The 13100-nt window shown below is 44.0% G+C and overlaps 1 protein-coding gene across 1 annotated transcript in view; it reads right to left on the bottom strand.

The window, feature by feature from the left end:
- MOSPD2 (motile sperm domain containing 2) overlaps positions 1-13100 on the bottom strand; it is a 75643-nt gene that overhangs the window by 24203 nt on the left and 38340 nt on the right. Inside the window, exons 6-9 of the mRNA XM_075263674.1 lie at positions 11642-11702; positions 8415-8453; positions 5589-5713; positions 1054-1230 (exon numbers count right to left, since the gene is read on the bottom strand). Coding sequence (XP_075119775.1) covers positions 1054-1230; positions 5589-5713; positions 8415-8453; positions 11642-11702 — 402 coding nt within the window. The remainder of the gene's footprint in view (positions 1-1053; positions 1231-5588; positions 5714-8414; positions 8454-11641; positions 11703-13100) is intronic.

The raw sequence follows: 13100 nt of genomic DNA, 5'->3' as shown, positions 1-13100 counted from the left end.
AATATAAAAGTTTTAAAAAAATATAACCCCCCCCCCCCCAAAAAAAATAAAAACAACTATCTATCCATCCACACACACACACACACATATATATATATATTGTTTGTACACAATACTAGCACCACTTACCACAATCCCCATCTTGTCTTTAGTTTGCTTCTATCCCACATTATAATTCACTAGGTGCACTATAGGATGAAGCATGTAGCAGCAGAAACCTTCCCCATATATCTGCCTGCATTTGGGACCAGGCAAACTAAGCCACGCCCATCTAGCTAAACTCCACACCCACAAAGTGTCCAAAAAATATGTACGGTCTTAGGGATTCTTTCAGATTGCCAAAGTATAAATCCTCTGTGATGCCGCCATGAATTTTGGAGGATCTGTCGCAGGACCGAGTACCCTCAGTATGCAGTATGAGGAACACGCAGCTGCACATTAAATGTCATTTTTCAATCTGTGAAAACGGCTCTGTTGTATGCTGTATTAGATCGGTGGGGGTCCGACATTCGGATCCCCTGCAGATCAGCGGTATCCGAGGCAGCACGGTATTGTTTACATACCATGAGGCGCACTGCTCGCTCGCCATTAAAACTGTAGCGGCAACTGTGGGTACTGCAGACCTGTCCCACTGAAATCTATTAGCCACCTGCAGATCTAATGTCTATGACCATCAATCTTAGAAACCAGATAACCCCTTTAAGGACCATCAGCTACTGTTTTAGCATCAATGTTACTTTCTATTAAATTCTTAGCACTCTATTGATGTCTCTCACTCTATACTCTTTGCTTTATAGAAGCGCCGCAGGTATAGTGGGGAAGGGAGGACCCCGAGTTTATTTATATGCTCTATTGAGATACAGAGGCTTTGGGTTCCTAAGGGTATGAACCATGGCTCACAAGAACAGAGAAAAAAATAATATGAAATTTATGAAGCATATATGCCAAAGACGCAAGAACTAGAATACGTCAGTCACTGATTTTGATCTTGCAGAATTTATGTAGTAACGTGGAAAAAAACTAAATAAAAACTACCAAATCCTATGACTGTACCTTTTTTGGCTTCAGAGCACTCTCCTCACTTGTCAATGAATCCACCGTGTCTCTGGTGTCCACCTCACTCTCCTCTTTGCTTTCCAGTTCATCCTCACATGACACAGGTCCATTCTCACATATCGGAGTTTGGAAATCATCATCGGGTAATGGAGGATAACTATATTTAAAGGGATCCTAAAACATAAAAAATATAAAGGCTTAGTGGTCTTATGCCGAACTATATGAGATTTGGGGCATTTCACATCAAGAGGGCAAACCACAAAGACGAAAATAAAAAATTCTAAAGATTTGTGGATTATTGTGAAATGTATGCAGTGTTGCAAATTTGGGATCCATTCACATGATGATTTTTTTTTTTTTTACATTGATTTAGCAGATCAGTTAAGCAGGGTTCACACTAGCGTCGGTGTCCGATGCTAATGTCCGCGCAAGATTTTAGCATCGGACACTAGCTGTGTCTGTTACAATTTGCATTATTTTAAATGGGATATCATGTAGTGTCTTACTGTCCGCGGGTGTCCTTAAGTGTCTGTTTACAAAGATGTCCGATTTTTCAAGTGAACAGCAAAACCCTTCATGTGTCCGCTTAAAAAATTGGACATCTTTGTAAACAGTCACTTAACGACAGACACAGACACTAAAGGACACTACATGATGTCCCATTTAAAATAATGCAAATTGTAATGGACACAGCTAGTGTCCGATGCTAAAATCTTGTGTGGACATTAGCATCGGACACTAGCTGTTGGACACCGATGCTTGTGTGAACGTCCCCTTAAACAGATGCAGACATATAGCCATCCTCTGAAATAAATGTCAATGTAAAAAAAAATACTGATCCATTTCGGTCTATATTTGACGGACACATAGCTATGGTATTCATTTTTGTCTTCGTCAAAACAAACAAACAAAAAAAAGCTGCTGGAAAAAAAAATAAAAATTGGTCACTGCCTTCTATTAAAAACAATGGGGGCGAGGATTCCATACAGAATTTGGAGATGATTTTTTAGAAAGAATACTCTTTAATAACAGCTCTGAATTCCTCTGTGTGAATGGCATCTTCAGGCTCACACTTCTACTGCTAAAGGCATTCTTACTTTGCAGAATTTTTTCCACACCTGCCTAAAAGATTTGCACATTTCTTTATAGAATAAAATATATCAATATCTACATCTCTATCCATCTAAAATGGAACCCACCATAAGAGGTAAGGGCCTCAATCTCTCACCAACCAGTTATCTACGACACTATCAGATATCCAAGGATATCCTACTTTAAGTTAGGTTCAGAATCGCACAGAAAAAAACCCTCCGCATGGAGGTGAAGTCATTCTCACTGAGCCTCCTCCTGCCTTGATTGACCCCCACAGGCCCGATGCAGCATCACAAGCCACATCCATAGTTTAGGGGAGAGTACCAACATTGACTTTGAACGAGTCAGTGCTGTTGAAGATGGTTTTTCAGGGCGTAGCAGGCCTGTGGTATATGAGCAAAAAATGCTGGGAGATAACATAACTTTTGCAGACAGTAGAGCGGAGAATAGTGTTCTGCTTTTTTTTTTTTCTTTCTGCATGACGCCAAGCCTGCCAAAAGTAGGATAAAAGCTGGTGGTTTGTTGTTCCGATTATTCATGACAGATTCTCTCGTAAACCTGATGGGCAGAATCCTACTCAATCATGAACGGAGTTAAACATTTCCAGGAAGAATAACAGAGGAACAGTGCAAAGCACATAATATTCTTCACAATGGCTATTTTATAGGGAATGCAAGCAAAAATCGGGAGGTGAAAGAAGCGGATATGTCTTATATACTGTAAGCTGTTCCTACTTTTCATTTCGACGACCATTTAAAAGTGGACCACTCAACAAGAAGAAAATATTAAATACCATATATCGTTTGATTCTCGCCATTCCCCTGAACAATTTGGCGGTTTTCTTTTTAAAATCCGTCCACCCGTTCAAAAGATACGGCCCATGGAAGATTACAGATGAACTAGCTGTGATTCTTCATGTGGGTGGGAACCTTTCATTTTCTCAGCAAAAAAACCCCATAAGGTTACCGCCCACTTGGAGAATCATAGCCATGACATTCCAGGGGCCGTATCTTTTGAACGGGTGGACGGATTTTAAGAGAAAAAACAAAAAATTGATCAGGGGACCGGCGAGAATCCAATGATGTATGACATTTAGTATTTTGTACTTGGTGATAGACCCTCCTTAAGAAGATCTAGTAAATGGCTAAAAGAAATGATAAGACCCACACCAAACAACTCAGTGTTATCCCGGATGACAGGTGTAAGCCAGTATCTCGGGTTACTGTGGGGCATGTAGTGTCACTTTTAAAAGTCTCATAACGAAAAAAAAAAAATTATATATTAGAACTTTTTGTATTTTGTAAAACTTTTAGCACATATTAAAAAAATAAAAATCATCTTAACAACCCAGAAGACAAGCCGTGTGCGCTTAGTCTAGCAGAATCAGAAGGCCTATTATTTCTCCAGGTCTGTGATTACTAAGTCATGAAGGTTTATTTAGTGTGGATGACAAGAGCTATTTTTGGACACCTGTTATTCCTGACAGGTAAGTAAATACACGGCTTCAAAATCTCCACAAAAAGTTTTCAGATGTCTTCTGGGAGAGCAGTGGTTTGTAGAAGTTCACATTCTTCAAACCTTCTTACAGAAAATTTAAAGAGGACCTGTCACCAGGTCTAAGAAGCCCAATGACATCCCTGTCACCCTGAGAATTTTTCGTTTTGTTTACCAAAATCTGCCATTCCAAAGATATAAGCCCTTTTAGTGTGAATGCAATTTAAAGGGGTTGTCCTATCACAAGGATCCTATCTATACTGCTTGTTAATGTGGATGTAAGACTTTTCCTAAATACATTGCTTCAGCAAAACTGCTTTGTTTGTCCACTATCTTACGTTATTCAATTCATTGTTGACACAGCCCTGACTTATCTGGTCAAAAGTCAAGTGATGTATCTGCTGCTCTCAGGGGGGGAGGGAGGAGGGGCTAAGTGCACAGGAGCCAGCCTGTGTTTCTAGCTATTCCTGTGTCTACATCACGTGACCTAGCTTCCTGTTAGCAGATAGAGGAGAGGAGCTGCTTTCATTTCTTCTGTTCTCCCAGTTATCAGGCTAGCTAATTCAATTGTGTTCATTATGGCAGAGACAGGCAGTCTCTTTATGTAACACAGAATGGAGTTGCTGCTGCCTGTAGTTCATAGTCCAATATGGGTGGGCGGAGCTACACACTAATTTGGGGTGGAGCTAAATGGCAGTTTGCATGTGAAACCCCGCACACCAAATGATGCAAGAAACCAGGAAGAAAGAAGATTTTACAGCAGTGAAGACTGGTGAGTATGCAACGTGGGAATACCCCTTTAAGGTCTACTAGCCAACAGGGGTGTAATGATCGTGGTCAGGGGTACAATTGCAACTGGGCCCAGAGGGGTAGGGGGCCTACAGTCAGCTTCACCATGAACCGAAATTGCAATTACTATACTCAGAGACCTTCGTAGACCCCAGTGTGAAGTAAGTGGAGGCAAGTAAAAATAACAGTTATACTCGCCTCTCCTGAGCGTCAGGTGATCCCTGACATCCTCTTCAGGCCTTTGGCTGACATCATGCGCCAGAGGTCAATGCTGAGGCATGTGATGGGCTTCAGTCACATGGAGCATGTTGAAGTCATGATGTTGGGTCAATGCGTCATTACATTGTGCGCACCACCTGACCAATGAGGTTTAATCATGGGCCTCAGCTGTGACCCAGGGCCCGTGATGTCACCCAGAGGGGCCGAAGAGAATGCATGGAGAGATGAGGGAAGGGAAGTATAAGTGTTTGTTATTTTTACTCACCTCTCCTGGAACTTCACTTAGTATAGTGGGGACTGAGGAGAACCCAGGGTATAACAGGGTTTCACTGATGACAAACCCCAAAAGTTTTGGGATCGGGACAAACCTAAAACTTTTGGAAAATCGGGTTATCTAGAATAGATCATCAATAAAAAGACACTGGAATACAGGTTTAAATTATTTGCCTTTTAAATAGTGATGGCTTATCACTAGAAAAGGCCATCAATTTTAGATTGGTAGGAGCCTGACTTAGGACAGATCACCATTTCACTCAGCATGCAGGTCCCAGTTTTACTTACATGCTGGGTGCTGCTCGCTCACTGTATTCTTGATAACCGTGGTTATGTGTACTTTAGTTGTATCCCTTTAAAGTCTCTGAGATACCGCTGCTGACTTTAGCTACGTCACTGCTAGCCAAATGGGCAGTAAACCTACATGATGCAGAGCACACAGAATCCCCGACCCCAGAGAAACCACAACGTCACCACCCACTTGACTAATATACCCTAATTTGTGTCAACACTAAAAGGGCTTATATCTTTGGAATAACAGAACAGATTTGGATAAACAAAAACCAAAATGATCAGAGTGATGGCGCCGATTAAATGATGTGCGTCACTGGGCTTTTCAGACCTGGTGACGGGTCCTCTTAACAAGTGATTGCAGCACAACTTACAGTGCCCCCCATATGTGGTGGTAGGTACTCTGCACTGATGTAGTCTTGAATTTCATTCCGGTTCACAAATTTCAGCATGTTTATAGCTTCCGGACCGAGCCAGCCCTTCACAATTTTAAAGGCAGCTAAGAGGATAGAAAGGAAACAAAGTTATAGGGTTTTCATATAAATTATGTCTAAAAATATTCCTAAAATCAAACAATTTAAAAATGGAAAAACTATCAAAATAAAAATAAAGAATTAAAAAACATCAATGATATAAGTCAGCAGAAAAAATTCAGGTGGAAAGACTATTAAAAGCAGACTGGCTTCTGCCTTTGGCCTGGGCACACGCTGCACAAATGGCCATCAGCTAGCCCGCCGTGATCTAGAGTAGCAGCATTAATACTCCAGCGTGTCAAGTACAGCTGCAGGTTTCACCAATGACTTTCATCTTTGGCATGTTAGTCGTGGCAAAACTATTCGATTTTGGGTGTTTTTCTTGCCGCGACTACTTGCATAAGAGCCGATAATGGCAACAAAGACACGTGTGAACACAGCCAAAGTAATACAGAACCATTTTAAAAAAGCAAAAGAAGTAGATGAAGATTTGATGGTAAAAAAATAAAAAAAATAAAAAAATAAAAAGCATTTCCAGAACAGCACCACTCTTGTCTATAGGCCATGTCTGGTATTGCAGCTCACTTCCAATCACATGACAGCAGCTGATTTGCAATACCAGACACAGCAGATCCATCAGAAATCACTGGATGAAAAAGTGCTTAAATTCTGATTTTTTTGTCCCGCGATTTTTGTCAAACCGGACACCCGACGGACTCTCTCATTAACAAACATTATATTGTATTAGTCATTATTTCCGTCTCCCTTCTCCTATGATACATGTGAATGTAATGTAATATGGTTGTGAGCCCTTTATTAATATTATTCTAGTGATGGGCCTTGTTCTGTCACTCTGTATGGATCCAGGTGACATTAGCCTTCAGGAACAGGTTAATAACATGAGCACAGACTAGTCACAGCCGTGTATTCCTGCAGGGCAGACACAGTACACAATCATCACTTGTCACTGACCGAGTCTAATAGAGAATGAATGCTGTAACATTCGCACAGGCCGCAGTCTGATTTACATACACCAGTCAGCTCACATCACTATACATGCTATATAGAATAACAATATGGCAGGCCGCTGATAGTGATGAGCGAGAGACCGGCAAAGAACCTGGCAAGTGGAGGAACCAGCCACTTCCTTATTTTGGTTTTAGATACTCGCTCAGCCAGTTTATAATTGCCATTTTCTCTTTGGACAATCACTTTAAAAAGTCATGTATTTTTTAGAAGTACCAAAACCTTGTTAAGGCTATGTTCACATGGAGTTTTTTGGTTAAGGATTTTGAGGCTGTGTCCTGATAAAAAAAAGCCGTTGCTTCCAGCTCCTGGGAAAATAAACGAGATGCTCATTCTTCAAGCCGTTTCACCTTGCGATTCAGCCTGAAGACTCTCCCTCCTCCGGACTAGGCTCATTCTTTGGGCCTAATCTGGAGCGGAGTGCACTGGCTTTCAGATGCGGCTTCCCGGCTTTTGGACCGGAACCTGAGGCGGCCTCTTCAGGTTCCGGTCCAAAAAACCCCATCTGAACTTACCCTACTGCTTTTCCTGTGCACAGGCTCCCTTTAAAGTCAGTGAATTTTTATCAGACTAATGGCAGTGCCTTGTAGGGTGGCTTCAACACTTTCCAAATATGACTTTCTTATTCTGCACTGCAGCTCCATTTTTATGAATATTGTTTTTATTCTAAAGCAAATTATCTGAAAAGTGCTTTAGGAACGTATCCTCTCCTGCCAAGGCTTCACTCTCTGCTCTATATACCCGGCCCTAGCTGCCGCTCAGCTCTGCTTCTCCACCTATTGCTTAGAGACGACCTTTCAACTCCTGGGGTACATGCGGTGTAATTCAGCGCACTATCGGCTTTCACGTTCTGTGCCCCCGGTGAAGAGCTATCAGTGCCGGTACCATAGCTCTTCACTGTCAGAAGGATGTTTGTGACAGTCAGTCAGGAACGTCCTTCCTCACAGTAGCATCTATTGCGCAGTACTGTGAGAGGGGGCGTTGATTACCGCCCAACAATAACGCTGAGCGGTGAGGAACACACTCCCCCTCGTACTCGTCTCTGGACAAGTAGTATCAGGAGGTGAGGAAGGTGTTACTCACCTCTCTCACCGGACAGCGCTATAGACGCTACTGTGAGGAAGGGCATTCCTGAATGACTATCAGAAGCACCCTTCTGACAGTGAAGAGCTATGGTACCGGCAGTGATAGCTCTTCACCGGGGGCACAGAACATGAAACCCAATAGTTCGCTGAATTCAGCCCACTGTCAGCTTACTAGTAGTATATAAAACCGCATGTGCCCCAGGAGGTGAAAGGTCCTCTTTAAGTGAGATTCTCCACTTTGGGAGGACCACAGCCCCCTCTCCTTGCCCAGCACTGATGCTGCTTTAGAACAGGCGTGAGCAACCTTCGGCACTCCAGCTGTTGTGAAACTTACAACTAGCTCTGCTCTTCTTGGAGCTACCCGTAGAACTACCCGTAGACTGGCGCTAAGAGTTGTAGTTCCACAGCGCCTGGAGGGCCAAAGGTTGGTGATCTCAGTTTTAGAACATGCTCCGCTAGTTTTTTGCTTGTATTAGTTGAAGTGTACATGATGTTCAGCTGCTATCATAGATAGCATGCCATATTAGACGCCATATTAACCACTTGTGTGCTATCCTAGACCAAACCAGTAAATGTAAATAATTCTGTAACAATAAAATAAGAAATTTCCACTCACCGTTCATTATCCACGGCATTTCAAATATGACAATCTTTGCTGGAAAGACATAGAAAAGAGGTGAAAACGTCATATAATAATAAACATGTACATTTTATTTCTTGTTATTTAGTATAAGGGTTTAGGTAGGCAGAGATTACTGTGACATATGTTAAAGCTTTAACTCAAAGACTTCCCTTTAAAATGCCTATACTTAGGACTGGTTATCAATATCACATCAGCAGTGGTCTGACATCCGGCATTTTCAGCAGAGAGTACTAGTGATTGGTGTTGGACTCGGATACTGATGACCCATTGTAAGAATCAATATTCAAGCCTGTAAAGCTCCTTTAAACTTGATTCAATAATGTCTTGCTTTTTATCAATAAAGTACAATTCCTGCATTTAACCAGATCCCCATCATCCTACTAATATTATAAATGTGAAAGTATGTGTGATTGGATGTTTGTTCCTCAATCACGCAAAAACCGCTCAACCGATTTGGCTCAAATTTTCAACAAACATAGTTCCTAGGCAGGATTGAACGATAGGCTACTTTTCGTCACAATTGCAGACATATGTTTTTTGCCAGGACCCCCACAAAACCACAACTCAAACCACCAGCTCTGCAATCCCACACACTTTTTAGCATAGCAAGCCATAAACTCCCTATTGCCCTCTCGGGCCTAGCTCCTAACCCCAGGCAGGGGAAGAGGCCGAGGCCGGGGTTGCAGGGGTGGGTGCAAAGGGGTCGGGAGGGTAGAAGGTGGGTTGTAAAGGGGACGCAATGACACCTAGACGGGCGAACGGATTTGGCTGAAATTGCGCACATACATACCTTGGGTCCCGGATTGAACGATAGGCTACATGGAATTCCCGTACACCACCACAATTCACTCCCGTGACCGGTGCTTTTCACTTTTGAATTCGCTGCAGGACCTGGGACGCTGTAGGACCTGGGATGACGTCATCCCAGCCCCATCAGCAGCTCACTTGGATGGGTGCCGCTTCTCTATGTGGGCGGAGCTATCGGTCGGCGTCCACAAGAACATGGCGGCTCTCCAGAGCGTCCTGAACCAGCGCCCGTACTCTGGGGCAGCAAGATGTGCGTACGCTGCCCCACCTGTGTGGGCTTACCACAGGACCGCAGTGCTCTGCCGCAGCCGGACAGGGGGTCGCCTGCGCTGCGGTCTGAGAACGCCGGTTCGGCCTGCTGTCCCGTGGCGGCTGCGGCCTCTGGACTCTGCATGTCCGTCGGGGATGTCGCCGATGCCTGCTCAGGGCTATCTACAGTGTCATTCAGCCGCAGGAGAAGGGTTGTGACGACAGGCGAGTTAGGGGACTTTGCGAAGGGAGGTTACCGATCCAGTGGGGGACGCGGGAATGGGGGGGCCTGGGCAGGTAAACCTGGGAGCCCCTGGAAGGGGGATGGGGACAGGGCTGCCACAGCGCCCACAGATTGAATGGGGGCACATGGCTTGCCACGGGATGGGGGCCCTGATAGGCACCCCTGTAACATTGGTGCACGGGGAGCCAGGGGTTTGGTGAGGCAGTGGGCACAGGTTGGTGGGGGGAAAAGTGACACAGGGTCTGGGGGGGGGGGGGGGAGAGAGGAAGGGGTCACTGGGTAGGTAAGACAGGGAAGGGGGCACAGGGTAGGTAACACGGGGGAAGGGGACACAGTGTAGGAGAAAGAAGCGAGCACATGAGGGAGTGGTTAGGAAAAAAGGGGGTTGGCGGGTGCCAGGGGGAGATGAGGAAAAGGGAGCCGCTGTGGACACAAGGCAAAGGAAGAAGCCTGCACGGCGCTACAGGTGGGTCGTGCAGGAGGTCAGGGTTCCGTGGACGAAGTCGCGGGTACTGCTAGTTGAAAATATGTTTACGTGAACGTCCCTTTAAGGACAAGTTATTCAATGCTGAAGGATACTGGAATACAGGACAGATGGGGTCCAACCATTTATTGGCTTTTATGAAAGGAATTTTCCACCCACAAATCGAATTTTCATACTGATGATCCATCCACAGGATAGGTCTTCCGTATGTTATCTGCGGGTTGTGGTAGCTGTTCAGCAGCACAGACCCCCACAGATCACATGTAGATGACCTATCATGTAGATGTGTCATCATTCTGAAAACCAGATTTGGGTCCAGAAATCCCCTTAATTTCAGCACTGATCTATTCCCACAGTCAGAAGGGCGTTCCTGACAGTCTAGCAGCATCGCTGGGCTGTGAGTAACTTCCTTACCACCCAACGATGACACTGAGCTGAGAGGGAGCCCTTCCCAGTCTATGGACGAGTACGGTCAGAGGGAAGGAGAGTTCCTCACAGCTCAGCCATGACACTAGACTGTCAGGAACGCCCTTCTGACAGTGGGGAGAGATCGGTGCCGGTATTCGAAGCACAGATATCTCGAGTCCAGGGACAAATAAATGTCGGCTTTCTAGCAGCATATAAAACCGCATATGCATGATGACATGAAACGTCCTCTTCAAAGAGAACCTTTCACGTCCTCTTGCACTGGGGGTATTACATACTGCTAGAAAGCTGACAGTGCACGGAATTCCGGTACGCACCTGGGTGCTGGAGATATTGGTGCCGTTCGTTTCGACACAGATTCTCTTCCACTGTCAGAAGGGCGGGCATTACAGCTTAGCGTCATTGTGCTGTAAGGACACCCCCCACACTCGACAGCACTCTTCCATAGCTATGTACTGTAATGGGGACGTTCCTTACTGCCCAGCGATGACACTGAGCAGTAAGGCCAGGCCTTCTGATAGTGGAGGGATATCTGTGCTGAAACTATATCTGGCACCTGTAAAAGCATAACAACTTTGCTTTTACACGGAAGATTTAAAAAAAAATAAAAAATCACACTTGTAGAACTTAAGCTTCTGTTTTTTTTTTTTATAACATTACAATAAATGGAGACAGATGGTGACAGAGGACACTTCATCTGCATCGCATCTGTGGCTACATCAGTTTTCAGTCTGTTGTTCTGATCTTATGAATAACCACAGCAAATGAACTGAAATTAAGTTGATGTGAACTTAGCTTAAATCTTATACAAAGTAAAGGAAATTGGGGAGGCATAAGGATCGTCTGCTTCTCAGGTGCCTCTCTGTTTGCCCTGGCCCTTGCAAACCTGTCCCATCTGTATACTACAAGGTCAGCCATATATTTGTAATACAATAACCGTGACAATAAGTCAATAGGGTATATACATCTATGTATTAGATTACTACTTACACAGGTATCTGGGATAGTAGATCTTAAAACAGTTGATCACAAAGCGGACAAAATCCATATCCTAAAAGAGAAAAATGAGATTTTGATTACAAGGCTGTCACTGTAATATTACATTGTTTTGCGGACATTAAAAGATAGTACATGGTTTCTTCCATGATGTAAGACTGCAGCTCCGCTACTATGACTTATGCTTACAGTGGTCTGAAAGCCATTTCCATCTCAACAGAGGCTGCCGTCTTTACTGCGCTATGATTTACACTGCAGCTCTACTGGCTCAGATTATCTGTAGGGTATCGTGATCTCTCCAATAATTTGCTCCATAGTCATCTACAGATAAATGTCACTTTGTTCGTTGGGATTAGGAGGAGACTCGGTGGAGAGGCCCCCCCACAATCAGGTAGTTAAATACTTTTCATGCCATAACCCCTTTAAAACCAGATAGTGAAATCTATCACATTTTTGTAATCTGTTGTTATTTTTTGACTTTTTGATAGGTGGGTAGTCACAGACTGGAGAAGACAGACCAGGACAGCCCAACTTACAACAGGAAATCCAATTAGCATATTGGGTACTAAAGTGAACGGCACCACTTGGTCGGAAATGGTGGAGGTAGAAAAAATTCCAAGAGAAGCGGCATCTACTGACGGAGACAAAGACTTTGAGTTGGTGGAACTCACACAAAAAATGTTATTCTCTGGTCTGTGATAAAGGCTTAGGATGTCATTTGTGAGTTATCCACTCTTTTTTGGAAGGGAAGGTGACAAACAAAAAAAAAAAAAAAAAAAAATTATACTCCTTCTTCTACCTCTTCTGGGCCTCTTTGCGATGTCTGATGATCTGAGCCTTCCTCCTCTGGACAGATGAGGTCATAGAAGTTGGCACAACGGCCATGACACTCAGCGTGCCCATGTCACCTCTGAGGCTCAATCACAGGCCTCAGTGTTGATAAAAGATAAGAGGCGGCCCAAAGGAGGTGAAGGAGAGTGTACAAGTTTTTAGTTTTTTTTGTCACACCCCCTGGGCCCTCACCTATTATCCTCTGAGGTCTGAAGAGACACCAAAGTATAAAAATTTCCCTTCTGGTTCTACTTGAACAAGTTCAGACTGAACTGAACTAGAGGTTTGCTTTGTCCAAACAGAGGACAGCACAAATCTTCAGGGGTTCCCCCATCTTTAGTTAGAAGCCTCCAATGAAGATTCCATCACAAATCATGGATGGATGGATGACATGTATGGACACCCAACACACTACATTTTAGTTAAGGGGGCCCATCAGCATCCATTTAGTTCAATCGTACGATGGATCCTACAATGTAATGTAAAAACATAAAACCAGATTCAGACTCTGCTGAAAACTATAGTCTATGGGGTCCGTGGGTATACGCCATTTTAGCAGACGCGCTCTACGTCTACAGAGAGCCCTACACCTCACCGGATCAGTGAATGTAATAAATGTCCC

The sequence above is a fragment of the Leptodactylus fuscus genome, chromosome 2, assembly GCF_031893055.1.
Source record: "Leptodactylus fuscus isolate aLepFus1 chromosome 2, aLepFus1.hap2, whole genome shotgun sequence".
In the NCBI taxonomy this organism is placed as follows: Eukaryota; Metazoa; Chordata; class Amphibia; order Anura; family Leptodactylidae; genus Leptodactylus; species Leptodactylus fuscus.
This window is presented reverse-complemented; position numbering and strand designations above follow the sequence as displayed.